Raw genomic sequence first — 25,245 nt, 5'->3', positions numbered from 1 at the left:
CGGAGTTGAGGTGTTTATTGTCAGTTTTTGGGGCGAACACAGCGCTCTGTAACGGAGTTTGTTCGTCTTAGTTTGCAACTTCAGACCACAACCGGCTGTAAAGTAACTTACAATACATTTTGGATTGTTGTCTCCCTTAAGCCATCTGATACCTGCATGATAAATACGGACACGGGGAGATGAAACAGAGAAAAGTTGTGTTCCTGTTTGTTCAGTGAATAATCTGCAGGTGATGCACGGCCTGAAGTGTGGTGGGTGATCCCAACGGAGCACCCAACAGCAACCGGAGCTGCTTCTGAATCTCAAAAAGAGAGAGGACTTTAATCAACTTGTTTTGTATTTTTTTCACAGAGATAGATTAGGCGGAGGGCGCGTGTTGTCAAGGCGGCTGCCTTTAATATAAAGTGCTGCGTGAAACATAAACTTAAAAGTTGTTCATTCAGTGCAGCAGGTGACAATAAACACTTCTATGCTCACAAGACTTTTATTGGCTCAGTTTTAAGTTCACAAATTGGTCATTGTTTCTGCTTAAAGGAAGAATGTGCAACTTTTTGATCCAGTAGATGTCGCCCTTGAGCACCAGCATGAAACCAAAACAAACTGCTGTTTGGTGACACTTCCGCTATTCTGAAGCCTTCTTTCTCCTCCAGAGACACACCTCCAACCCCCCTCCACTTGCATTTGCACAAAGGAGTCAAGTGCAAGCGGTGGACAAAATTGTCCTCAACTCGAGCTGCATTGGTGTGTTAGCATGCTAATGATAGCGCTCTTTAGTTAGCTCGTAGCTTCACTTTGCAAGCTAAATGTACACGGAATGACTATGATCTAACAACACTTATGTGGCGTCCAAATAATCATTGAGTATGTTCTTCTTCTTCTCTCTAGTCCTTGACTAAAACAGCTTTTATAAACAAGGGGAGGAGCCGGCCGTCCCGTCCATGTAAACACGGCTCTGACAACAACACAGCCAGCGGGACTCGAGCTTCTCCCTCATTGTAGACAGTCATGACTCAGAGAGACATTTTCAGAGAATTTATAAAATGTTGCACATTCTTCCTTTAAACATTTGAATTATCAACTGATTTAAAATACTTGTAAAGGCCTGTGGTTGTTGGAGAGCTGCATAAAAAACTGTGTCCAAAAAAAGCACTTCCACATCAGAGGACAAAGAGCAGTGCACATAAAAGCATGAGGGTCGCTAAAGTGAGCAGGATTTGTGAGAAGTCTTTTTCACAATGTAGATGCCACTAGCAGAATAGAGATGGAAAATGTGCACGGCGCCCTCTGCGCTGAAGAGTTTGTACTCTCCGGCCGTCTGGTGGGTAATGGAGCTGAGCATCATGTGTCTGGAGAGCTGGACAAAGGGAAGGTGGAGCTCGGGGTCACCGTCTGCTGTCTCTGTTTTCATGGTTTTAAAGAGAAGCATGTTTCCACCTGGGTGATAATGAACTGCAGGGAGTAAAAACTATTTAAACAAATTAGATGTTTTATTTCAAAGTGGTGGTTTCGCGTGCTGTGCAAACGTCCTGGTAGATTTCTGTATTGTAAGAAGACTAGAGGGACTCTGTAACAATGCTTCTGTATTTTATCCACCTTGCACATTTTTCCTGTTTCTGCACATCAATCTCCTCCCCCTTCATTCACACATGCTCTCACACATTGTGTCTCGTCTTTGAGTGTAGGCCCTTCCTGCAAGAGATTCTCTGACAGATGATGTCTCTAACTGCAGCTTTCCCCCCTGGCAAATTACAGACATTTCCCTACCCCACTGTGTTTAATACCCCTCTGCATCTCCTCCCGTGTGTGCGTGCTGGCAACGCTGCATGCTTGCAGTTGTGCTCATGCACACGTGCTCGTCCTCACAGGCAGGCTGCTCAAACCGGAAGTCACGACTCAGAAGTCGACCAGTGTTATTCACGTGTCTCTCTCTCTCTCTCTCTCTCTCTCGCTCCCTTTCTTTCTCTCTCTTTTTTTTTTAGTAAATAATTCTGCTACTGAAGACTTGGCAGAGGAAATGTGACACAGTATCTTCTGCTGCACTTGCTGGCTGCCGGTGACTCATGCACCTACTTTTGGTGCACAGCTTGTCTAATGCAGCTCCCGGTCTGTGCAGCATGTTAACTGTGGCACTCTCGGCAGGACGAGTAAGGTCTCTCGCACAGCAGAGCAGCAGACTTCATAGCTGCACGCTCTCATTTGAGCCCTTTCTGCCGCTGTTGCTGCCATATTTAATGCAAATAGAGTGCATCCCCTGACTCATCATGAATGCAAAAAAGCTCCAATTTAGGTTCCCCCCCTTTTCCTCTCCTTTTTTTTTTTACGTTGCAGAAATGTATTTGCATATTTTTCCGTCGCTGTCAACAACTTGAGCTGCTCTGTTGTTGTTTTGGTGCCAGCTCGGTTTGTAAACCTGCCACTTTAAATCTGATTGAGTGGCAAAGTTGAAATATTTCTAACCACATGCGACATTTCATTTGTCAGATTTTAGATATCCCACTCTTCAGAAGTTCTTGTTCATGGTGCCAAGGGGCCTGCAGCCTATATTTGGCTCTGTTGGTGTGTGAGCGAGCGCCGAGTACTACGTGCTCCATTTCCCAGGTTAAGCTGTACTCGCTCCCTCATCATGCTTCCTGTCCTGGATCACGCACACATTTTCACTTTGGAGTCATAAATATCAGGGCTTTCAAAACTTGATGGCTTGTCAGGAAGCTTCAAACTATTTGATAATCAACTTTAGTCCTCTAAACAAAGTTTGAATCTACTATAAGGTCTCTGAGTTAGCAGATGCTAACAGATGCTTGCTCATGTGCTCTGTGTACAATAACTAAGGCTGTGCTTTTTACCATGCTGGCTAATGTTGTTTCAAGTAAGCCTGATTTTCTGACATCTTACCATAATCCTCCCATCTGCCCTGCTGCATGTCCTCTATTAACATGCACCGGGTTCTCCTCTGCGTGACTCAGCAATGCATGCTAAAGCAGGATGAGGTGATGTTGTCTCTAAGCAACACTGTTGTCCGCACTACCAGCAGCTAAACAACAAGACTTGAGTTGCAGTTTTCGGTCCCCAGGCAGTCACACAGCAGTGATGACTAAGAGAAACTACAGTGTGAGGAGGTCGTGTAAATGAGGAGTGAGGTGGCGTAACACAATCCTCAGCTTGTCAGGGGAGAGAGAGAGAGAGAGATATGTCGGAGCTGTAATATTTCTCCCAGCAGACTTCATATGTTTTTTTATCATTCAAAGTGGTTTAATGTCTGTACATAATGTCAGAAATGATAAACAACTGCTGTAGATGCTCTGATCATTATATTAAGAGCAGCTGCTTTAAACAGCAGAACAATATCAATTACCCAAGGGGTCAGGGTGAGGCGGCCTCATCGGAAATCTGGTGGACGCGTCCTTTTCCATATGAAATGAGACATTGTTTAGAAGTTGGCTACTGTAGCTGCGGCTAATGCCCTGCCTGAAAAATGTTTTCTATGAACCTCCTCTGGGAACCAATTATCTTAATGTAAGGGTGTCACTGCAGCCAAAGCCCGGACTTGGCTGTGTGTTTCATGAAATGGGTACGAGTAAGAATGTTAATGGACAGTTTGTGATCCCTCATGGTACAGTCGCGGCTCCAGTGCAGACAGTCTCTCTTGTCTGCCTGCTCATTCAGGCTCACCAACAAGCCCCTCTGTGCTCACAAAGGTCCTTCTGTAAAGCTACTTTGTGCTAATTGGACAGCTACACATGCACACTGTTTCCCACATGTACCCCTCTTTGTCATATCTGTAATGTCACTTTAACCACAGGACGTACAAGTTTAGCTTCTGGTAGGCCGGAGGGTGTGAGCGTGAACTTCATCTTTGATTCATGTCTTCAGAATTCTCTGTACTGGTGCCAATAAAACATTTGAGTTTCAGTTACTATAAATCAATACAACAGATATTCTACTAATCCATCTCAAGCACATTAGTGTTTAATTTTAGGGCCTGACTATCTGACACCCATATATCGGCCAATATCTTTCTTAGATCTATATTCGATCTGTAGCGATAGATAGATATAGAGTTACACATTTATTGCGTTGATCCCTCAGTTATCAAACACTTTGATATATATGATTTATAATGAAGACAAGATGGTCACTCAGCTGGAAAGTAACTGAGCATGTACGTGCATCACCGCTTGACACTCTGGAGAGTGATGATGCTCGTTGTAATCCATATAGTGCCCTCTGCTGGTGACAGAGAACTGCTTGTAATACAATGAAACTCAAATGTAATGCTATTTGACTGGTGCATATTTACGATAAAATTAGCCGATACCGATAGTCACCGGATATCCTAATATCGGCCGATATTATTGGCTGGCTGATAAATCGGTTGTGCTCTATTTAATTTTAAGAGTTTATTTTTGGGCTTTTAGTACCTTTACTGAACTGATAGGGCTGGACACCAGGGAGAGAGAGAGGGAAAGGAGCCACAGTTTTTCTTAGTACCGGAGCTGCTCGGTCTTAGCCGTCTGCTCAGCCCTGAAGCTTTTCATATTCTGTGCCGTGGTTAATTTATAGATGGTGAAACAAGTTGTTTGTTGAGTTGTCTGATACCACCGTCTTTAATGCTGACCGCTTTCTGCTGCAGATTCGCGTCTGTTAAGTAACATCCGTCTTTTCAAAGCCAAACCACCTCCACCTCTAACGATGTTGATTCAGAGGGTGGCGCTGTTTGTTTACTCACTGCCTAAGCAACGCCTCACAGAGCAGCTGGTATGGCTTTAGGTAGACTGTTTAAAAATGCATGTTCTGATTCTCCCAGCAGACATAACACTGCCCAACAATAAGCAGGTGTCTCTGTCATGTTTTTGCTGCTTTGGATTCAACAATGTGGTTGTTTTGTATTTCTGCAGGTGCCATTCCCAGTTCTTCAGGGGGAAGGGGTGGAATATCTTGGCCATGCCGATGAAGCCATCATTGCCATTTCTAACTACCGACTCCACATCAAGTTCAAGGACTCTGTCATCAACGTGAGTACACGTCACAGACAGTAAACACACAGACCAACCACAAATGGAGAGTCTCACTCCGGTCCAAATGTTCTCTGCTGCTGCCGTGTCATTACAGAAGCCAATAGCAGAAGAGAGGAGGCTGTAATATGTAGTTTGGATGCACACACAGGCTTTTTCCCTTCCCCCCTATAAATTTTGATAAACACATAATTGTGCTAAGAGGGCAAATAAACCTACAAGAATTCGACATGGGGTGCCATTAAATGGGTTTTCATAATGTCCGAGCGTAGTTGGCATGAGGTTGTGTGTACCACAGGAGCAGCGGGGCCCTCTGATCTTCATGCGGGGGAGGTTTAATGTGACATCTAGGCTTCCAAAGGCCCGACCCCCGCTGGCACTGATGTCCACCAGCTTGCTCCTGCTGACGTCAGGCCTTGCTCAAACACAAACAGGCCAATTGTTTGCATTCACTGGCAGCAAAATTCCTCCTTCTTCCAAAATCCCTGTAAAGTTTTCCAGAAGGATTCGGCTACTGGAAAAGTTGACAGGGGATAGAAAAGGAGGAGAAGAAGGAGGTGAGGGGACAAGATGGTTCCTAACCTTGGCTTACTATAGCAGAGGAGAGTTAGATTCAAGCTTTGAGCTAAAATGTCACCAGCTTGCAGTTGCTCTCGGCTGCTTTTCCTGCCGTGCAGAGTTCTGCCTTGACCCCGGCATCGCAGATGAACTCTGAATGAACGGCAACAACCTTTCACCCCCCCCCCCCCCCCCCCCCCCCCACCCCTTTCACCCGTCCTCCGCCTGCTTCTGAGCTGTTTTCTTGCCCTTTGCTCCCGTCCATGTTTGTCTTTCTCTCCATGATTTCCATTCGACTCGGTCATGTGCTGCAAGTAGCAAACTCCATGATCCACTCAGTTATCGCCTCATCTTTCCGCCTCTTTTTGATGTTTTCTTTCCTGTTAACTCTTCATTTCCTTTTTGTCTCCTGAATCCTTTGGTTTAATAGTTTTTCCATCTCCTCCTGTCTTGTGTCTTCCCTCCCTCCCTCCCTCCTATGTGTGTGCTCTATGGTGTCACTTGTGTTATAGACCTACCCAGGTGTGGACAATGAGATATCTGTGAGTACCATATGATAAAACACCACCCTCTGCCACAGACTAGACAGCTTAAGTCATTCAGCTGCTCCTCACTTAAAACAATTACAGTGCGCTGGGGACAGATTGTCATTTACGTCCAAGTTAGTGGTAACACTGGCTTTATTGTGTTCTTCCTTGAGAACACATTTCAGATAACTGTGGTGCAATGTGTTGGCTGACCTTATTTTTTTGCAATAAAAGATGAAGAAAAATGTTAAGTGTTGTTTAATGGAAATGGCACCAAAATAACCGATCCATACCGTCCTATTTTTTTGCTACCCTTCTTTTGGGATGCCAATCAAAACGATCCGACCCTAAATGCTAGTAGTTAGTTTCATAGCTTAGAAAGCACCGTGAACAATCCTGTTAATATCTTTTGTAACATAACAGATAGAGCTCAACCGATAAATCGGCGAGCTGATAATGTCGGCCGATATTAGCATATCCAGTGACTATCAGTATCAGCTTATTTTATCACAGATATCTGCTGATATTACTTGATTCTTTCACCAGTCAAATAGCATTTAATTTACACTTCATTGAATTGAAGTAGCAGTTCTCTGTCACCAGCAGAGGGCGCTATATTGATTACAACAAGCATCATCACTCTCCAGTGGGTCGAGCGGTGATGCACGTACTGTATATGCACAGTTACTTTCCAGTCGAGTGACTATCTTGTCTTCATTATAAATCTTTTCCACAAGTGTTAGGTTGTAACTGAATTAAAGGGATCAACGCAATAAATGTGTAAATCTAAATTCATCTCTACAGATTGAACATAGATCTGAGAAAAATATCGGCCGATATATCGCTATCTGATTTTTTTCCCCTCCCCTATTATGGGTATCTGCCATAAAAATCCTGTATCGGTCGGGCCCTAGTAGCAGATAATGTAGAGACAAAGTGAGATTACTTTAGCAGCTTTTCGTCTGCAGGGTGATTAAAGCTCTACTTTGTGTCTCTAACTTAAGATTCAGTCTGTACTAGATCAGAGGGTGGTTACCTTTTTTTTTTTTTTGCAGATGTAGTGTGTGCTTTGACGGCGTGCCATCAGGTTGACCACAGGTGCTGTCTGTCTCCCCCTACAGGTGCCTCTCAGGCTGATCGAGAGCGTGGAGAGCAGAGATATGTTCCAGCTGCACATCATCTGCAAAGACTCCAAAGTTGTCAGGTGAGAAAAGCAACTACCCTCCACTCTAATGTCGTCGTAATAACGCTGCAGGCGGATTGATGCCAGCGTGAATCGAGTCCAACAGTCTGGTACATATTTGAATAAATGATTCAGGAGTTTATTTCTGTCTGGACACGAAGAGACGAGTTGTATCACACAAGAACACTTAAGCACTAATCAATATGTCCAGGGTTAAAAATAGTTGTTATGTAAATATGATTATCGTTCTACTCCAGCGTCTCCATTATCTTTAGACTGTGGTGATTATGGAGCTGCTGCCTTGTATGTGACAATGCCTCATTTTGAAACAAGATTTATCCGCTTGGCGTCTGGTTGATGTATTATTATATTTTCTCTTCTTTGCTGCAACGTCCACATCCATCATGTTTGCTGGTTTGAAATCATGTTTCCCCACCTAAACTCACCTGCTGCGCTGTCATTGGCTGGAGGAAACACACCAGCTCCGCCCAGAAACGTCCCGAGTCAACCAGAACAAACCAGAACAGTAAAATCCAGTCAGAGGACAGAGTCTCTGCAGACACAGTCACCACCACACATGTATGGAGGCTAGGGATGGGCGATATGACCTCAAATCAACATCACAATTAATTGAACATTTTACCTCGATTACGATTAATGAACGATTATTTCATTTTTGGTTTTTGCCCTCATAGTTCACTGGCATGGTCTCTACAAATTTTAGTTTAGTAGAAATTAACTTCTCCAAAATAGTAGCAAATAAATAACTTGCATGTCTTGCAAACAGCTATTCTGCAGTGTTTACATTTGATTCTTTTGTTCGGTGTCGTCTTCCCTAAAGACAAAATGTGTCCAAATGACGCCTGAAAATAATCAAAATAATCAACATGGGGAAGATTTTGTCGATTAGAGAGTTCTGAATGTCGGTTTCAATTAATTTCCGATTAACTTTTCAGCCCTAATGGAGGCCCAGAAGGGATGATGGAGCAGCTTTACTTTAGTATAAGTCTGTATTTTGTTTTTCAGGGAAAAGCCACCAAGCCTTTAAATACATCTGATTGGTTGAACAATATCAGACATGTCGGTCTTGATTTTTGATGAAGGAGTCATAGGAGGCTCCTGAGGCCCTGAGCAGTTGAGAACCACAAGTTTAAAGGCTGGAAAATCTCACTTTTTTCACGTTGTGTTTGCCACAGATGTCACTTTTCAACGTTCAAGCAGTGCCAGGAGTGGGTGAAGCGTCTGAACCGGGCCATAGCCCACCCGTCCCGACTGGAGGACCTGTTCGCTCTGGCCTATCACGCTTGGTGTCTGGGAGGCTGCACTGATGATGAAGACCAGCACGTTCATCTCTGTCGCCCAGGTAAACACATTTACAACAACAACTTTCAAGACTGAAGTTTAACCCAAAAAAATCCTTTAACAATCTCCTCCCTCCCTGCTGTGTGTGTGTGTACAGGTGACCACGTGCGCCAGAGGATGGAGGTTGAGGTGAAGCGGTTGGGCTTCGACACACAGAACATCTGGAGAGTGTCGGACATAAACTGCAACTTCAAGTACGTCACAGATACCTAACCAATCAAAGCCTTGACACCGCTGTGGCAGCACTAAGCTGCACGATACTGTAACTTTAAAGGAAGAATATGAGATTTTTTAGACTTAAATGTAGCAGAAATCAAGTATATCCTCTGAAAATAACTCTGTGAGTTATGACTGTCTACAATGAGTGTAACACCCGAGTCCCACTGTCTGTGATGCTTTCTGAGCCGTATCTACAGCATGTTTACATCGACGGGACGACCGGCCGGCTCATCACCTCGCGTATTAAAGTTGTTTAATTGAGGGACTAGAGAAAAGAAGAATAACATACTGTACTCACTGCTTATTTGAATGTCACATAAGCGTTTCTAGAACACGGTCATTTTGTGTAAATTTACATGCAGTGTGAAGATATGAGCATAATAAATGCTAGATCGCTAGCATTAACATGCTAACACAACAATGCAGCGTGAGTTATTTTGGTTTCATGCTGGTGCTCAAGGGCGACATCTACTGGATCAAAAAGTTGCATATTCTTCCTTTAAAGAGCCGTGATGATTGTTCAGACATGGAGAAGGTTTAGGAGAGATTAAATGCGAGCTGTGACGGAGAGCAGGGCTGGAGTAGCGGCGCTGTTATCAACGTGTCACTTGATCTGAACAGACTGTGGGATTGACAACGTGTGTGTCAGCACATCTCGAAACTGTGTGTCAGAACATTATCAGGACATGGGAGTTAAGTTGGTAATGACTAGAGGGATCACCATCATATACAAAGTCCATGTTGGCTAAAGAATCAGGAGGATTTCAGGTTTTCTTTGGTAGGAAAGTGGTCATGTGACGAGGGTCTTTTTGTCAGCTCATTGCAAACAGGAGCTGCTTTCTACAAAGGAGTATTAGGGCCACATTAAGGGGGGGGGGGGAATCTGAGGATTCACCTCTGTATTTTCTGTTATTCCTTTTTATGAATGAATCTTTTCAGCTGCGATACATCGAAAGCTCGTCCTCACTGTGACCTTTCAATGGACACCTCGTTTGTCCAATTACGACCTTTCATTCGCTGTTCCCAGCCTGTTACAGCCAATGAGAGCTTTAGTTAAAAGGCGGTGCCTGCTCCTGATGTGTCTATTCCTGGCCAATTGCATTCGACTGCCGATGATTGACGTCTCTCGTAGCCTATGAAATGCTGAACATATGGATCAATAACTCAGGGTGATTTCTTCATGCACGCACTAAGGAGATTGATTACAAGTATGAGTTATATTCAGATTAGCATTTTGATAAAAATCTGTTTTCTACAACACAGATCGATGTGTTTGCGTGTCGGCATTGTCTCGTCTGACCTCTGAGGTCCGGAGCGCCCTCATTAATGTTCAGTCTTAAACGTGTACAGAGTAGCCGAAGTAATGCAGGTTACAGTGTGTCTGTGTGTACCTGAGCATCAGACCTGTGTCTCCTTTCGCTGCCTCTAGAAATAAATGCTACACATAAAATAAAAAAGGTCAGTCTGCTCAGAGGACCCCGGAGAGCACATCCTGCTGAGGGAGACAGACGCACAGGACAACCGGCTAATTAAACGAGCCGCAGCCTGCTGAGGCCCATGACTCAGCACAGTGTTTCACTCTCTCTCTACCTACTCGCACACACGCGCATGCACTTTGTCTCCTTCTCCCTCTTTAGTCAGCCAGCAGGTGAATAGAAACTGAAGAGAATATCATAGGAGAGGCGGAGGAGGAGGTGGAGACCAGAGACAGATGGAGTCAGGCCGAAGCACTCTGTGATTTAGTTCCTGCCAAAGCTGAGTTGTTGATGCAGTAGTGACCCTGAAAAGCAGAACATTATTGTATTGTGTGTCGAAGCTGTTTAATTTTGGTTTGTTTGTGTTTTCTCAATGAAAGACTTGCAGCATCCTCAGTACTCTTAAATCAGCCTCGGTATATTGGCTGCATAACGTTTGCAGCAGTACAAACTGCACTCGCTCTTCCTGACTAATAAAAAAGAATGCATCTCTTTCACTGTCGTCTGCAGGCTGTGTGCCAGCTACCCACAGAAGCTCCTCGTTCCAATCTGGATCACGGACAAAGAGCTGGAGAGCGTGGCTTCCTTCAGATCCTGGAAGAGGATCCCGGTGGTGGTCTACAGGTTTGTTTACTGACTCAGTCACACGAACAGAGGTCGCAGAAGTAAACACATTTTACTCAAGTAGAAGAAGAACACGTACTACTCAGAGGGACATTTCAACCAGCTGATTCTCTGCACAGCTTACTGAACCTCATGTTCGACATTTAACTTGAATTAAGCTAAGAAAATACAAAACTTTGTTACTGTTACTGTCCCATCCATTCAAAGGAGCATTATGTAAAATGTATAGTGAGTGAAATGATAAAGTGACCTTACTATATGATCAGACATTAAGGAAACATGCTATGTTGAAGTGCTGGCTTCTCTGACAACAATGCAGCAGTCAGTATGTCCTCCTTCTAACTTTAGATTCTGGTCCTGAATGCTCTGGATTTGTTTGGACCAGAGAAGGTAGGCGCTTTTAAGACACCCCCACACAGCCGTTTTGGACGCCCCTCGGTTTGCCAGATATGAGAGCAGTTATCAGGTCAACAGGTGTTGCAGCGATGGAAGCGGGCAAGAGAAGTGGTTCAGATAGAAGTGATTGTACCCGACCTAAAAAGCCTCTGCATGTTTCTAATAAGCTCCACGAGCAGAAACGTGCTCAAACTAGGATCAATATTGGAGATGCTTTTGAAAAATGGAGAGAGGTTAGAACACAGAAAGGTTTACAGACCGATGCAGAGCTGGATAAACACTGAAGCTTCAGTGTTCATCACATGGCAACCTGCGTGAGCATCGAGTCTAGAGAGGAGGGGGCGGGGGGAGACAGCTCTCTACAATGTAGTAATGTTTTGAGCATTATATATTTTAGTACAGATGTTTTTGTTTACATCCTCTGAACACCAGCTTTTCATGTTGAATATTTAGATCTCCTTTTTGTTCCTTGACCTTGCTCCTTCAGGCACCAGAAGAACGGGGTAGTGATCGCCCGCTGTAGCCAACCTGAGATCAGCTGGTGGGGCTGGAGGAACACAGATGATGAGTACCTGGTGACATCCATCGCCAAGGCCTGTCAGATGGACACTGGATCCAAGGTCACCTGTGGGGCACCTGCCTGCCGACAACGCGGGGAAGCTCCCGACTCCTCTGACAGTGATTTTGGTAAATGGATACTTTGGGTCATTTGGGTATACGGGGCAGATTGATGCGTGCACTGTTAGAGTACTGCAAATCATGAGAGTATCTGCAAACTACCCACAGATAATGACGTGTAACATAAGTGCCAAACAGCAGAAATCTAATCCTCCCATATAGAGAATTAAGAAGCATTAAATGCACAGGATGTAAATTCCACCACCAGGGGGCTCTCAGTCAAAACAATAACAAAAGATGACGTCAAGGCTGGCGGGGAATCATGGGAGTGATTCCCTTTGCTACTCCCCCACTCCTGATCCAAATAAACTCCAAGTTGACCGTAGTCATGACGACTGGGCGAAACCGACCTGAGGAAGAGAATATGTTTACTCACGAGCTAATGTATCAGAGAATAATCTACATGACATTTTTATCACAGCATCACATACAGCAACAGTACGGCAGTTTTCAGTAGCAGCTCACACTTCCTTATGTAGCGCGATGACATAACATCCGGTGTCTCCACGGTAACGATAAACATGTCGTGTCATGGCGGCCACCATGAGAAGACAGGTCCCATTACAGCTCTAAAATTAGGAATTTCTCTGGCTTTGATAACTGTTGGAAATATTTGAGGTGATGTAAGAACTCAACAAAAAAATATAAAAATAAATAATGTGTACGTTTAAATTACAGTTATGTTTCTTTTACTGTGTTGTTTACATGCTCTTATTTGAGAACGTATTGCATCTAAAATCCTTTTCTCTTACTGCATCATACTCAGGCTGATGACGTCGGGCAACTGCCAGTGCAAGTTCAACCAAAAACAAATCTTGCTTCTTCTTTTTTCAACTCGTTTTCGTTTCTATTTTCCCGTTTTTCATTTAAAGAGGATACCAACATGTCATGTCAGTGCATGTAGGGAGGTATCTGAAAAGGCGTTTGCAGAGAGAAGTGGTTCAGTTGCTGCCTCGGAGTAATTACTCGTCCTGTCTCTGTGGTCGCTGCTGAAAACTCGTCTCTGGACTTGTAATCGTTTCCAATAGCAACACTGTGAGTTTTTTCATCAGGAGAAGATATTGATTTAAGAGTCAGTTTCCAGGTTCAAATGTGCCTACTACTCTGATTTACACACTCTATCTCTCTGTCTCTCTCTCTCTCTCTCTCTCTCTCTCTCTCTCACACACAGAAGTTTAGTTTCCGATAACACTGCCGTCTCACACGGCTATTAAAATCACCTCTCTGTCTTTTCTCCTCTCTCTCCAGACTCGTCTCTGACGGGCGGCTCCGTCTGCGATGACAACACTGTGCCACAGAAGCTGCTGATTCTGGATGCTCGCTCGTACACCGCCGCAGTGGCCAACAGAGCCAAGGGCGGAGGCTGCGAGTGTGAAGGTCAGTCTCAAACTATTCAGTAAGTTTTGTTTTGAGTGAAATGTGAGATAAACTTCCTTTGCAAAGCACATATTGGACAAACAGATGAAGACAGGAAGCCATATCTTTACATTTGAATTTCTGTAATTTCTCTTCCTGTAAAGCATTTCAGATGTCTGATGACTCATCCTGCACTAAGGGGCGTTTACACATTTTTCAACTAATTAAAACGCTTTGTCGAAGCTTCTTGATGCAATCAATTTCATCCCAGCGTTATGCCCCGCCTTCTATCTTGTGATTGGGTCTGTCCCATGTCAGTAGCAAATTCGACATAGTAAGAGACTATCCAAGTTTGTTTCATGACTAATTGCTCTTCTAACATAACACCTCAACCAGTTTCAGGGATGAGACTTGTTTTGGAGTAGACCTGACACGTTTCTTGTGGTGGTCAGCGTGGTCACGGCGCTGCCCTCTAAAATTCAGTTGCAGTGGTTCACATTAACATATCATGACATTACATAGTTGCAGGCTCCTGTCACCGTTCAGTCTTAAACAACGTGTTATGTCTTTTTTCCCCAGGCTTTACAAACAAAATCTGCTATAACAAAGGTTCCTTTTTTAAAACACAACTCAAGTTTTTCATAATCGTCTAGCCAAAAGAAATCAACATAAATTGAAGACATTTTTTTAAAAAGAACATCCCTGATGTCATCATACATCGGGCAGTAAAACAGAAAGTGATATAAACAGTGACATGTGAGACTACCTCTACAGATTTAGTTTGTTTGAGGTAAGTCGAAGTAAGGAGGGTCATCCCTTCACCATCAGGGGAAGAAAAAGCAGCATACTACTGAATAGTGTCAATCAGTCAATGGTGTAAATCAGATGAGATTTAGAAGTAGGTATACTCTATGGCAGGCCTATTCAACTGACGACCCAGGGGCCAACTCCGGCCCACAGATGACATCAGACTGGCCTGCAGATCACTTCTGTTTACAAAGAAAATAACTCATAAACAGGGGGGGAAACTTGTGAATGACTGTCATTGTTTCCACAGTAGAGTTTTAAAAACAGCTCAGCGCTCCCGTTTAATAGAACATCTTTGGTCCTGTGCTCGCAGCCTATCACAAGCTTCTGTTGTTGATGAGAAAAACGGCTTTCAAGCACTGTACTGCTGTGTTGGGCTTGCTTGTCCGGCCCTCGGGTACTTAGTTTTCTGAAAAATTATTAGAGTTGAATAGCTCTGCTCTATGGAGACTGAAAAATAAATGGGTTTACTCCGTATACCTGTGTATGTCTGCACTACACTACTGCTCAAACCCCTAATACCAAGTTAGCCTGTGATGCTTCGGATCAGGCTTGTGAATACAAAAGTGCCCTGACCTAGATTGTAAACAGAGGCTCCACTCGGCATCGTGCCTTGCTGTTGTGAATGTCCAACTTGAAATATGAAACGAAGAAAGCAAAGGTTGCTGCCGCCGATTGATGATGACGATGATAATGACTGTTCATCAGACTGAGATCATTTAAAAAATAAATACTCGGATCTGAGGAGATGACACCTCTGTGTTTAACAAGCTAAGTGTTGTTTATGTCTCGTGGTCTTCACCAGAGTTGTTTACGTTTATTTTTATTCAGAGTACTACCCAAACTGCGAGGTCATGTTCATGGGAATGGCCAACATCCACGCCATCCGAAACAGCTTCCAGGCTCTGAGGACGGTCTGCAGCCAGATCCCCGATCCAGGAAAGTAAGTTGATCTGTTTGACCTTTCCTCTCTCTCTCTCTCTCTCTCTCTCTCTCTCTCTCTCTCTCTCTCTCTCTCTCTCTCTCTCTCTCTCTCTCTCTCTCTCTCTCTCCGAGCCGCTTCAGTCGTGCCTCCCCCTCCCTTCCTCCCACCTCTCAGTAAGGCGACACCACGCAGAGATGGGAAGGCTGCCACTCAGTCCAGACCCGATCCTGCTGGGCTGGCCAGCTGTCAGTCTGTAAACACCGACAGCGGACTCGTCCGTCGTGCGTTTCCGTTTGTTTACGAGTCTACATCTGTGTGCTTTGACCAGCTGTGTGTGTTTTAGTCGTGTGATTACATATGTGACATGGTATGCATGACAAGTACAGTACATAGGTTAGCTCAGCTGCTCTGATGTCACAGGTCATACGCTTTCTCCTGCTCACGCCCGCAGCCTAATAACCCAGTCAAGTGTACAGATGCATTGTTAAGATATCATGGCTCTAGATCACTCCCATCACTATAAACTGGTTCTATCTAGATTTGCCTCTTATCAGCATCCTCTCTCTGTTCCAAGCTGGCTGTCAGCACTCGAGAGCACCCGTTGGCTGCAGCACCTGTCCGTCATGCTCAAAGCAGCCACTCTGGTGTGTTCGGCGGTGGAAAGGGAGGGGCGTCCTGTCCTGGTGCACTGTTCAGACGGGTGGGACCGTACTCCACAGATCGTAGCCCTTGCCAAGATCCTGCTGGACCCTTACTACAGGACACTAGAGGTGAGATGTCACAAAGATTGTCCAGGTAGTCGTCCGTAAAGTTGGATTTTACATGCACATGTTATGATTGTGGGCTGAACGTTGGTGCAGTGGTTAGCGGTTTGAGTCCCTCGTTGGACTTGGCCTCTCTGTGTGGAGTTTGCATGTTCTCCCTGTGCATGCATGGGTTCCCTCTGGGTTTTCTGGCTTTCTCCCACAAACCAAAGATAAAGAAAGGCTAAGTATTTAAATCCATGAATCTAAATTGTCCGGAGGTGCGTTCACACTGTCGCTAAAATTACCTGAAGACATGTGGAATCTGATCTTTTCAAATCAGATTTTGGACACTAGGAGTCTGATACACCCCAAATTAAAAAATCAACATGAAAACAGAAAACAAAAAACTCAGATCTGAGCAAAAAAATCTGAACTGAGTGCAGCCTTAAAGGCAAAACAACATCCCCTTCTGTTTACCTTCATCCTACATAATAACGGCCGATCTGAATAGAGGCACGAACTTTCAGCCTCGGACTTGCTGCAGAAGAAGCTTCAGATCTAAATGCCAGCAGTTGAGATGCATTTTGGGTATTGTGCCAGCATGTGAAGTATGTGTGGAATAAAAAAGTCAATGTTGAGTGATGTTGAGTAATACATGAGTGCAACGCTTAAGAAGTTAATCATTTAAGTTGCACTGTACAACGATCCCGCTCAGTTCTGACTGCCGTGTTGTCCACAGGGTTTCCAGGTGCTCGTAGAGACCGAGTGGCTGGACTACGGTCATAAATTTGGGGACCGCTGTGGTCACCAGGAGAATGCGGACGACGTGAGCGAGCAGTGTCCTGTCTTCCTGCAGTGGCTGGACTGCGTTCACCAGCTGCTCAAACAGTTCCCCTGCCTGTTCGAGTTCAACGAGGCCTTCTTGGTGGGTGGTCATCCTGCAACGTCTCCCTTCCTCTGTCAATCTACATTCAGCTGCATCATAAACAACTTAGAAGACAGAACACAAAAAGAAGAACTTCTTTATTATGATTCTCTTGTTAACCTTTATAATCCTTAAGGCATCACCTTTGTTTGTTGTAAATAATGATAATGATTCTTCACTAGTTCTTGCTCCTCTTGGATACTGCTGCTACATCGGTCAAGCCTTTTGTCCTTGTGGCAAATAATGTAGATTACTATTGATGTTCCCACACATGGAAAAAAACTCCTGAACATTTCAGGGATTGAATTTCTGAGTGAAGTCCGGGTGATCTGACGTGTGAACAAAGCAGGTAGAAGTCAGAACAGACTCAGACAACATTACGACTGCAGCGTCCTTTTAGCGTCATGACCCTGAGACCGGCTTCAATCCTCTGACAGGGACTACAGCTTTTGAATATTTAAGGGGGCGAGGCTGTCTTAAATTTTCTAGAAACTTTCAGGAGTGAATTTGTGAAAAACAGCGGATGAGGGTTGAGAGCTGGGATGGGAAGACATGCCCTCTTTAGTATCCAGAGGTGGTGGAGCTGATGTTGAGTCTATTTTACTACGGCTGAGGTCAGCGAGGTACAACAACTAAAAAAGTGAATTTTGCCATTAGGGATGACAGCTGTCGTTGGCAGAGTTTATTAGCTCTCATCTGAGCTAGCTTGCTAATGATGCTACATTTGGCTTGAAGAGTTCGATACAAAAGATTCCTGTTAAAGCCTTGTGGTAAAATCAATAAATACAAAGAACCAGTTATTCATGTTTCTGCCTCCTCAGTTGGCATCACTTAGGAAACCGTAAAGGATGTAATCATCGGCCTTCTCCTCCCTTTGATGTGTTTTCAGGTCAAGTTGGTGCAGCACACGTACTCGTGTCTCTACGGCACCTTCCTGTGTAACAACGCCCGAGAGAGGGAGGCCAGGAACATCTACAAACGCACATGCTCGGTGTGGTCGCTGCTCCGGAGCGGAAACAAGAACTTTCAGAACTTCCTCTACATCCCCACTCATGATATGGTACGTAACAAAAATCTTACAGTGAGCCGCCACCTGAATCATGTTTTTAAGCTTTTTATTGAGGAGGAGATGACTTATTTAAATTAAAAGTGGTAATAGTGTACTGTAGGATAAATCTAAAAAGCCCGGCGCACATTACGATTCTATAGAAGTCGTGGTGGAACGTCAGCTGACCAGAGCTCTCGATTTATTTGTACGATCTGATTGTCAGACACGGCCTGAGAGCTCTAACTGTACGAGTGAAATCAGGACTGCATTCACAATTATCATAAGAAAACTCCTGATAAGCAGGGCTTAACTGGGTTAAATACGCAGGAAAAAAGGCTCTCTGTCTCTTGCCCTCTCTCGCCCTCTCTCACACACACACACACACACACACACACACACACACACACACTTGTATACACACAATCTGCATCGCTAATAAACACAAGCTAACTAGCAGCTAAATCATATTCTCCCTGTCAGCTGGAGGCCTGCAGATATGTCTACTATAGTTTCTTTCATGACATGAGTGGAAAGACAGAAATAAAGGGAATGCCTGCTGTTGCCATGGTGATTTCAGACGCTGTCCGTCAGTTTGTGCTGGTAAAATCAGGGGCGAAAAGTCCAGGATTCGGGGAATTGGCTCACTGTTCGATTGTGTGTAGTTGTACGACCAAAACATCAAACATGTCAGAAATTCATCCGACTTATTGGGAGCAGCTGTTTGAACGGTGATCAGTCGTCATATCTCAGTGTACACTGCACCACTGACCTGGGATGATCGGGCTGACATTCTTCAGAAATCAAAACTTGAGGGGCGCTGGTGGCGCAGTGGTTAGTGTGCGCGCCCCATCTATCGATGATATAGTCCTCCAAGCTGGCCGCCCAGGTTCAAATCCAGCCTGTGGCTCCTTGTCTGCATCTCTCTCTCTCTCTCTCTCTCTCTCTCGCTCTGATTTCCAACTCTATTCACTGTCCTATCTCTCCATTAAAGACACAAAAGGTAAAAAAAAAATACATCAAAGAAATCAAAAATCGTTTCTCAGCCCGAATTCGTACAGTGTACGCCAGGCTTAAGTCTGTTGTTATTTCTCTAAGATTGAACAAAGCGAGGCTGGACAACTTACAATATCAACAACTGGACAATACTTCATTTAGAGCATTGTTGCACTTTTACTTTCTCCAGTTTTTTTCTTCAGCAGCACTCAGAGAGGCATAGGAACCTTTATTATTGTATTTTGACCTTCTGAGATTAACGTCGTCCCTTGTTTGTCTGCCAGGTGCTGCAGCCAGTCTGCCACACTCGAGCATTACAGCTGTGGACATCTGTCTACCTGCCCACCTCCTCCCCCTGCACCGCTGTGGACGACTCCATGGAGCTCTACCTCCCCCCAAATGTCACAGGAGACGAACTCAACTACCGCTCCCTGGACAGGTGTGTTTGTAAGATGCAAATCTGGTCTGTTATTCAGCACCAGTACTTTGTGTTCCTGTCAATCCCTGAGCAGTGATTTACATTCATTCACAACAATTGTATTGTAGGGAGTTAGACTGCCCTCTTGTGTCCAAAACAGTGAATTGTATTATCATCATTTCTACATATGTGGGAGATAAATTCTTTTTTTTCTAGACTTCCCAAGACGCGCTCCATGGATAACCTGCTGTCAGCTTTAGAGAACGGGGTCCCCCTGACACGCACGTCCAGTGACCCCAATCTCAACAAGCACTGCCAGGAGGGTCGCTCCGCCCCCAATCCCTCACCAGCTGCAGAAGAAACCTCTGCAGACGTCTCTGAAGAGGCCGAACCTGAGGAGGGACTAGACACCTGTGAGGTGGAACCTCCACATCAGAGCCCGGCTAAGACCCCAGAGGATGTTCCTGGTACTGAGAGCTGTGAAGAGGAACCAGAGGAGACCTGTCTCACTACACAGCCACTGCCCTCTCTGCCCCTTCCGCCTGTTCCTCTCAGTACAGACATAACACTCGCTCACACTCCTTTCCCAGCTCCTGTACTCCAGCAGGCTGTGCTTCAGATAACTAATCCTCCACAACCACCACCTCCACCTCCACCTGAGGCTGAGAGCCCCTGTAGGACTGCAGAAAGCCCCACATCACCCTCTCATAAATCAGAGCCGTGCTTACCTCTTCCCTGCAACGGCACACAACCTGCAGTCCTTGCACCCAGCTCGCTGCTCAACGGCCACACTGACAGCCTCTCAGAGTCTGCAGACCTGCTGGCTCTGAAGCAGCTCACACCACTCCTTCCCATGGAGGACTCCACCGAGACTCTCACAGGAGAGGGAGAGCTTCCTCCTGTCCTGCCTCCCACAGTGAGCCAGGATCTGACCCAGAATCATACGGAGGAAGAGGAGCTGCCTGAGCCACAGCCACCGGTTGAGCTTAAGACGGAGAAGGAGAAAGAGGACATGAGGGCAGATGTAGTGAAAGGACGAGAGCGCATGCTAACTGTCGCCCCTGTAGATTGCGCCCAGGTTGCAGCTCGCCATCTGATCACGCAGAGCCAGCTGTCAGACCTGTCCCTGCTCGGCTCCCACTGGGAGAGCGTCCAGGGTTTGGTCCAGTCCGCCTGCAACAGTCACTCAGTCGTTGGCCGAGCCTTGCAAAACAACAGTTACCAGAGCCGGCGTCTTGCAAGTAAGCTGCTCCGCTCACAGGGCTTCTCACTCGCCAACGGGTCCCAATGCTGCCGCAGAGAGGCTCTGTGTTGTCCCAGCAGCCCCCTGCAGCCTGCATGGCTGTCTGCTGCCAGAACCACAGGCTACTCCGGCCTGTGTGGCCCCGCTGCTGCCGCTGCCGCCGCCCTTAGCGGCTACTCCCTGGCAGGCCATCAGCTCCTTCCTGCTTCATTTTCCTCCCCCTCATCGTCCAGCTCCCCTCCCCCTCCCCAAGCCCCGTCTTACCTGGACGACGACGGGCTGCCGGTGCCCATGGACGCCGTGCAGCAGAGACTGCGGCAGATCGAGGCGGGCTACAAGCAAGAGGTGGAGGTGCTGAGGCAGCAGGTACGACAGCTGCAGATGAGGCTGGAGAGTAAACAGTTCAGCACTCCTCCATCAGAGCCAGACATCGACTACGAGGACGACATTGTGAGTAGTTTTTAGATGATGACGTTTATTCTGGCCAGTCGAGTCCTTTAACCTGTCTGTCTCCTGACCTCGTCATTGTGTCTCTGCTTTCAGACGTGTCTGCGTGAGTCAGACAACAGTAACGAGGAGGACTCTCTGTCCACCCACAGTGAGGACCGTCTGTCTGAAGGCAGCTGGGACAGAGTGGAGCCCAAAGACACAGAGGTCAGTGTCCATCAGTACTTCATCTAATTTAGCTTCTGTCTTCACTCCCCCCCCCCTCACCTGTATGGCTAGGAGCTCCTCTGATTACTGCACTCAGCTCTGATAACGTGTGTGTGTGTGCGTGTAGGTCACGAGGTGGGTGCCCGACCACATGGCCTCCCATTGTTTCAACTGTGACTGTGAGTTCTGGATAGCCAAGAGACGTCACCACTGCAGGTTCGGGCTTCACTGCTGTTTTCTTACAAACACAACAACACATTCACTCACAAATGTTAGAAGGTAACAACTTCCACATAACTGCAAACAACTGAACAGACGCATCACATCACTTCTCTTCCTCACACAGCCTTGGACATGTGATGATATCGGTTGTTATGTTTGGTACTAAATCAACATTACCCTCTTGAGAAAATCAAGAATTTCAGAGCTCATATGATGACTAGCAGGGAGTTTTTTACACTCTAAGTATGCAATAGGTTACACATTATTGTCCTCTTGGGGAAATGTGTCTGGGACTCAAAGTGCTGCAAACATTCAGCTGCTTCCACTAGAATCAATAAATAAAGAACAATAGACAAACACATCCTCATGTAAACAGAACGGCACATACCAATGCAAGACAACACAACATGTATTGCACAAGATCTGCAGAAACCGCACGAGAGCGAAGATAGAAAGGTAGAAGATAAAAACATATCGGAACATCATGAGCATAAATAACTCTGAAAAATCATCATCTTGTGTTTAGGGGGTGTGTCACCCACTTAGACCACCGGGAAGGTTGTGTCCGTAGCTGGGGGATGAAAATCAAACTATGAATGAATTGAAGTTATCTGTTCTTTTAGAAAGAGGAGTTTTCCTTCTAATCAAAGTAATGACGTGGGAAAATAGCCGATCAGTGGTGGTCTTGACCGCCTAGTCTGAGACGAGACCCAGACCTTCAACGAGTTGTCTGATTTTGAGTACATCAAGTACATCACAGAAAAAGCTCGACCCCCCTTTGACCTCAACCTTGACTGAGGTTCAGCGAGCAGGGCGGAGACAGCTGATCTCAGAGGCCTTCTTCAGCAGTTCTTGAGCATATACTTTTTTGACTTAATAAATGATGTTCAAGCATCAAGCACTGAACTTCTTGAGATGCAGCAAATCCATAATTTTAAGAATCAAATTTGAATCATCACAAATAAAGTGTTTGGCTGGTTTAACTATCAGTGATTCTATACAATCAAAATGAGTTTAGTAAACATTTCCATCCTCTACAGTCCAGTAAAGTAGCACATAACTGAAAACAAAACATTTTAAACTACAAGCTGTCTTTTTCACACACTGCTTTGTTCTGATGTTTGATTGTTTATGATTTTTAGAGCACAGAGCTGTGATCATGTATGAAGATGTCCTCATTTTCTATGTGCTGTCCCTCTGCAGAAACTGTGGCAACGTTTTCTGTAAAGACTGTTGTCACCTGAAGCTGCCGATCCCGGACCAGCAGCTGTACGACGCCGTGCTGGTCTGCAACACCTGCCACGACCTGCTGCTCGAGTCCCGCACCCGTGAGATCCGCAGCCAGCAGCTCAAGAAGGCGATCGCCACTGCCTCCAGCTGAGACGAGCGTGCTGCAGCTTGGCCCGCCTCGGCTCTGTCCTGCTCTACGGACTGACGAGCTGAGCGCCCTGTTGTGACCCTCAACTTGCTGTGGTTTTGGCTGTGGAGGGGGAATGGGAGGCAGAGTTTTTACTCTGTTGGTGGCTCGACTTTGGAGAAGGAGACGCACTGTGAGAGCGTCTGAGATGGGGAGTGTCAGCGGGGGACGAATCCCTTCAGAGATATTTTCAGCCTGCAGCGCTGCAGCGTCCGGCTGCCCCCACGCGGCTCAGTCCTCTATCGGTGCCCTGTCCCGAGACCACCTCCAACCTGTCCACCCCTGCAGAGTCACCTACTTTAAGCACCAAACACCTGCACCCTCCTCACAGACACCGTCTCGCACCTCAGAGGACAATCGCTCACACTTTCGGCGTGTCGGGGGACTCCAAAGCCTTTCCCTGTACTACTGGAGGCTTTCAACTTTAAAAAGAAAAGAAAATTGCTGCTACAGTATTTAAAAGTCTAATTTTGTATTCTTATTTTGTGCACTACTAGTTGTCGTGTGTTTTGAGGGAATCTGAGACCAAACTTGAGCAAAAAGGGAGAAATCTGCTGTTTACTTTGTCATCGCGTCGTTTTTCTTGGAGCCTGAATGTAAAAATGTAATGGGGGTTAACTGGATCGACTTTATGTTCCTGTGCATTTGATTGGTCGTATATGTGTGTTCATTGCTGCAATGTGTTTTCAAAGAGTTCTATATATATGCACAGTCAGTGTGGTTCTGTCTCTATCAATGCTTTCCTGCAGTATAGCCACGATGCTACATTCTGGGGGGGCTGTGTGCGGACAGATGGATGCGATGCAATGTGTCGTTTGCTTTGTGGGACGTGTGCTTGATGTGTCAAGAGGAAGAGAAGCCGGGGGATGCTGGGAGGCGTTCTGTTAAGTCTCCTTCTGATCTGAGAAAATGTGAATTGAAGGTTCTGTGGTTGGTTTTTTGTTCCTGAATGAGCGGCTCGTTGTCCTCCTGAATGATGATGACTCCTCAGAGTGTGAAGACTGAACTAAGTGCTCGGAGTTTCTCGTTTTGTTTCGGGGGTGTTTGGCCACAGTCCCCCCTCCCCCCCTTTAAAAAAAAAAACTGTGTTGGTGTCAGCTGGTTGTTCTTTGAGACAATAGTGCCATATTCTGTTCTGTCTATTTTAAAGCCTTTTTTCTTTCTTACAGACGGCAGCAGGTTTCTAATTGGCCACTTCTCTTTGTGTTTGGATGGTACGGATAGTTAGCTGCTTAATAACACTGAGATGACAAAAGATTTAACAGGAAGCTCAGACGGATGATCGGAACGTCACTAAATTAGTCAAACTGTGTGTCTAATATTTGGGATTTTTCCACACGGTCTTCATGAAGTCAAAATGTATCAAAGGAAGTCAGACATGTAACATACATAGTTATCTGATCCGTAGTGGTGGCTAAAACCTGTCACTTAATGAATAATTGTTGTAAAGAAATGCACTGTAAAAGTTAAATCCCATGGGTTAAAATAAAAGATTATATCATGGATCGGTTTCTGAGTTGGTTTATTTACGACTCTTACTGGCAGGTCTTCTGCTGCATGCACTATCTTCAACCAGTCTTGAGCTACGACTCATCATCAACCTCCCCAAACCAGCACACATCACTCTGCTGTTCATCTCCCTCCTCTGACTCCCAGTCACTGCTCACATCAAATTTAAAACTCTGCTCCTCCTTACTTTAACTCTCTCATCCAGGTCTACACTCCCTCCCGCCCACTACGCTCTGCCAATGAAAGGTGTCTGATCCAACCTTCACAACAGGGTCCTAATTCTCTAAGGCCACTCTCACACTAGGCAAAGTTGTCCCGTACTGTGCTTAAGCATTATTAACCTGTCAGTACCTGTGCTCTGCCTCTGGTCACTTCCTGTCAGCACCTGTGTGTCCGATCAGACTTAAAGCTGTTTGTGTGCACTTCCTGATGTTGTTTCCTCCTCTCTAGTTTCTTACTTGTGTTTTTCTTACTCTCCGATTGTTAATCACTTTTGATAAAAGCGTCTGATAAATGAATTCTAGAATTGCATGTTGAGTTGAATGACTTATTCTTACCTGTAGCCAGGGAATGAATTTAGATCCTTGTCTTAATCATAAGCATCAAAAGTGTCCTAATGATGACACAGAAGAGTCTGCGGCAGCAAATCAAGAGGCTGACGATCAGAACAAATCAAGATGATGTTGTTACATCGTTAAGAGCCACAAAGTGTCCTCATCACAAAGAGGACGCAGGAAGTGTATTCAGATACAGGATCTGTGGTGTCAGTCCAGAAGATCACAGGAGGGGGTGGGGGGGGTGGATTCAATCCAGGCTGACTCACAACACAGCACAAAACAGACAATGACCCACCCACACATTTGCACCTCCTCTGTTAAGTATGTAGGTGTGTCTGATGTAAATTGAGTTCAGCCCTTTAACCCTCTGATGGGCTCCAGAGAACATAAT

The 25,245-nt window shown here is 45.4% G+C and overlaps 1 protein-coding gene across 2 annotated transcripts in view; it reads left to right on the top strand.

Moving 5' to 3' along the window:
- mtmr4 (myotubularin related protein 4) overlaps window positions 1-24,291 on the top strand; it is a 51,371-nt gene extending 27,080 nt beyond the window's left edge. The window contains exons 4-20 of one of the 2 annotated variants that reach the window (XM_061056208.1): window positions 4,896-5,012; window positions 6,083-6,112; window positions 7,219-7,301; window positions 8,477-8,643; window positions 8,740-8,836; window positions 10,847-10,960; window positions 11,844-12,043; window positions 13,283-13,411; window positions 15,029-15,140; window positions 15,697-15,892; window positions 16,608-16,793; window positions 17,683-17,853; window positions 19,119-19,273; window positions 19,469-20,945; window positions 21,039-21,149; window positions 21,277-21,365; window positions 22,575-24,291. In XM_061056208.1, the coding sequence (XP_060912191.1) occupies window positions 4,896-5,012; window positions 6,083-6,112; window positions 7,219-7,301; window positions 8,477-8,643; window positions 8,740-8,836; window positions 10,847-10,960; window positions 11,844-12,043; window positions 13,283-13,411; window positions 15,029-15,140; window positions 15,697-15,892; window positions 16,608-16,793; window positions 17,683-17,853; window positions 19,119-19,273; window positions 19,469-20,945; window positions 21,039-21,149; window positions 21,277-21,365; window positions 22,575-22,752 (3,612 nt within the window). In that variant the 3' untranslated portion in view covers window positions 22,753-24,291. The remainder of the gene's footprint in view (window positions 1-4,895; window positions 5,013-6,082; window positions 6,113-7,218; window positions 7,302-8,476; window positions 8,644-8,739; window positions 8,837-10,846; window positions 10,961-11,843; window positions 12,044-13,282; window positions 13,412-15,028; window positions 15,141-15,696; window positions 15,893-16,607; window positions 16,794-17,682; window positions 17,854-19,118; window positions 19,274-19,468; window positions 20,946-21,038; window positions 21,150-21,276; window positions 21,366-22,574) is intronic. The other variant, XM_061056209.1, reaches the window with a different exon arrangement.
- The last annotated feature ends 954 nt before the right edge of the window (window positions 24,292-25,245 follow it).

The sequence above is a fragment of the Labrus mixtus genome, chromosome 14 (assembly GCF_963584025.1).
Source record: "Labrus mixtus chromosome 14, fLabMix1.1, whole genome shotgun sequence".
NCBI classification, from domain to species: domain Eukaryota; kingdom Metazoa; phylum Chordata; class Actinopteri; order Labriformes; family Labridae; genus Labrus; species Labrus mixtus.
Note: the sequence above shows the minus strand (reverse complement) of the source record. Positions and strands in the feature narration are given on the sequence as shown.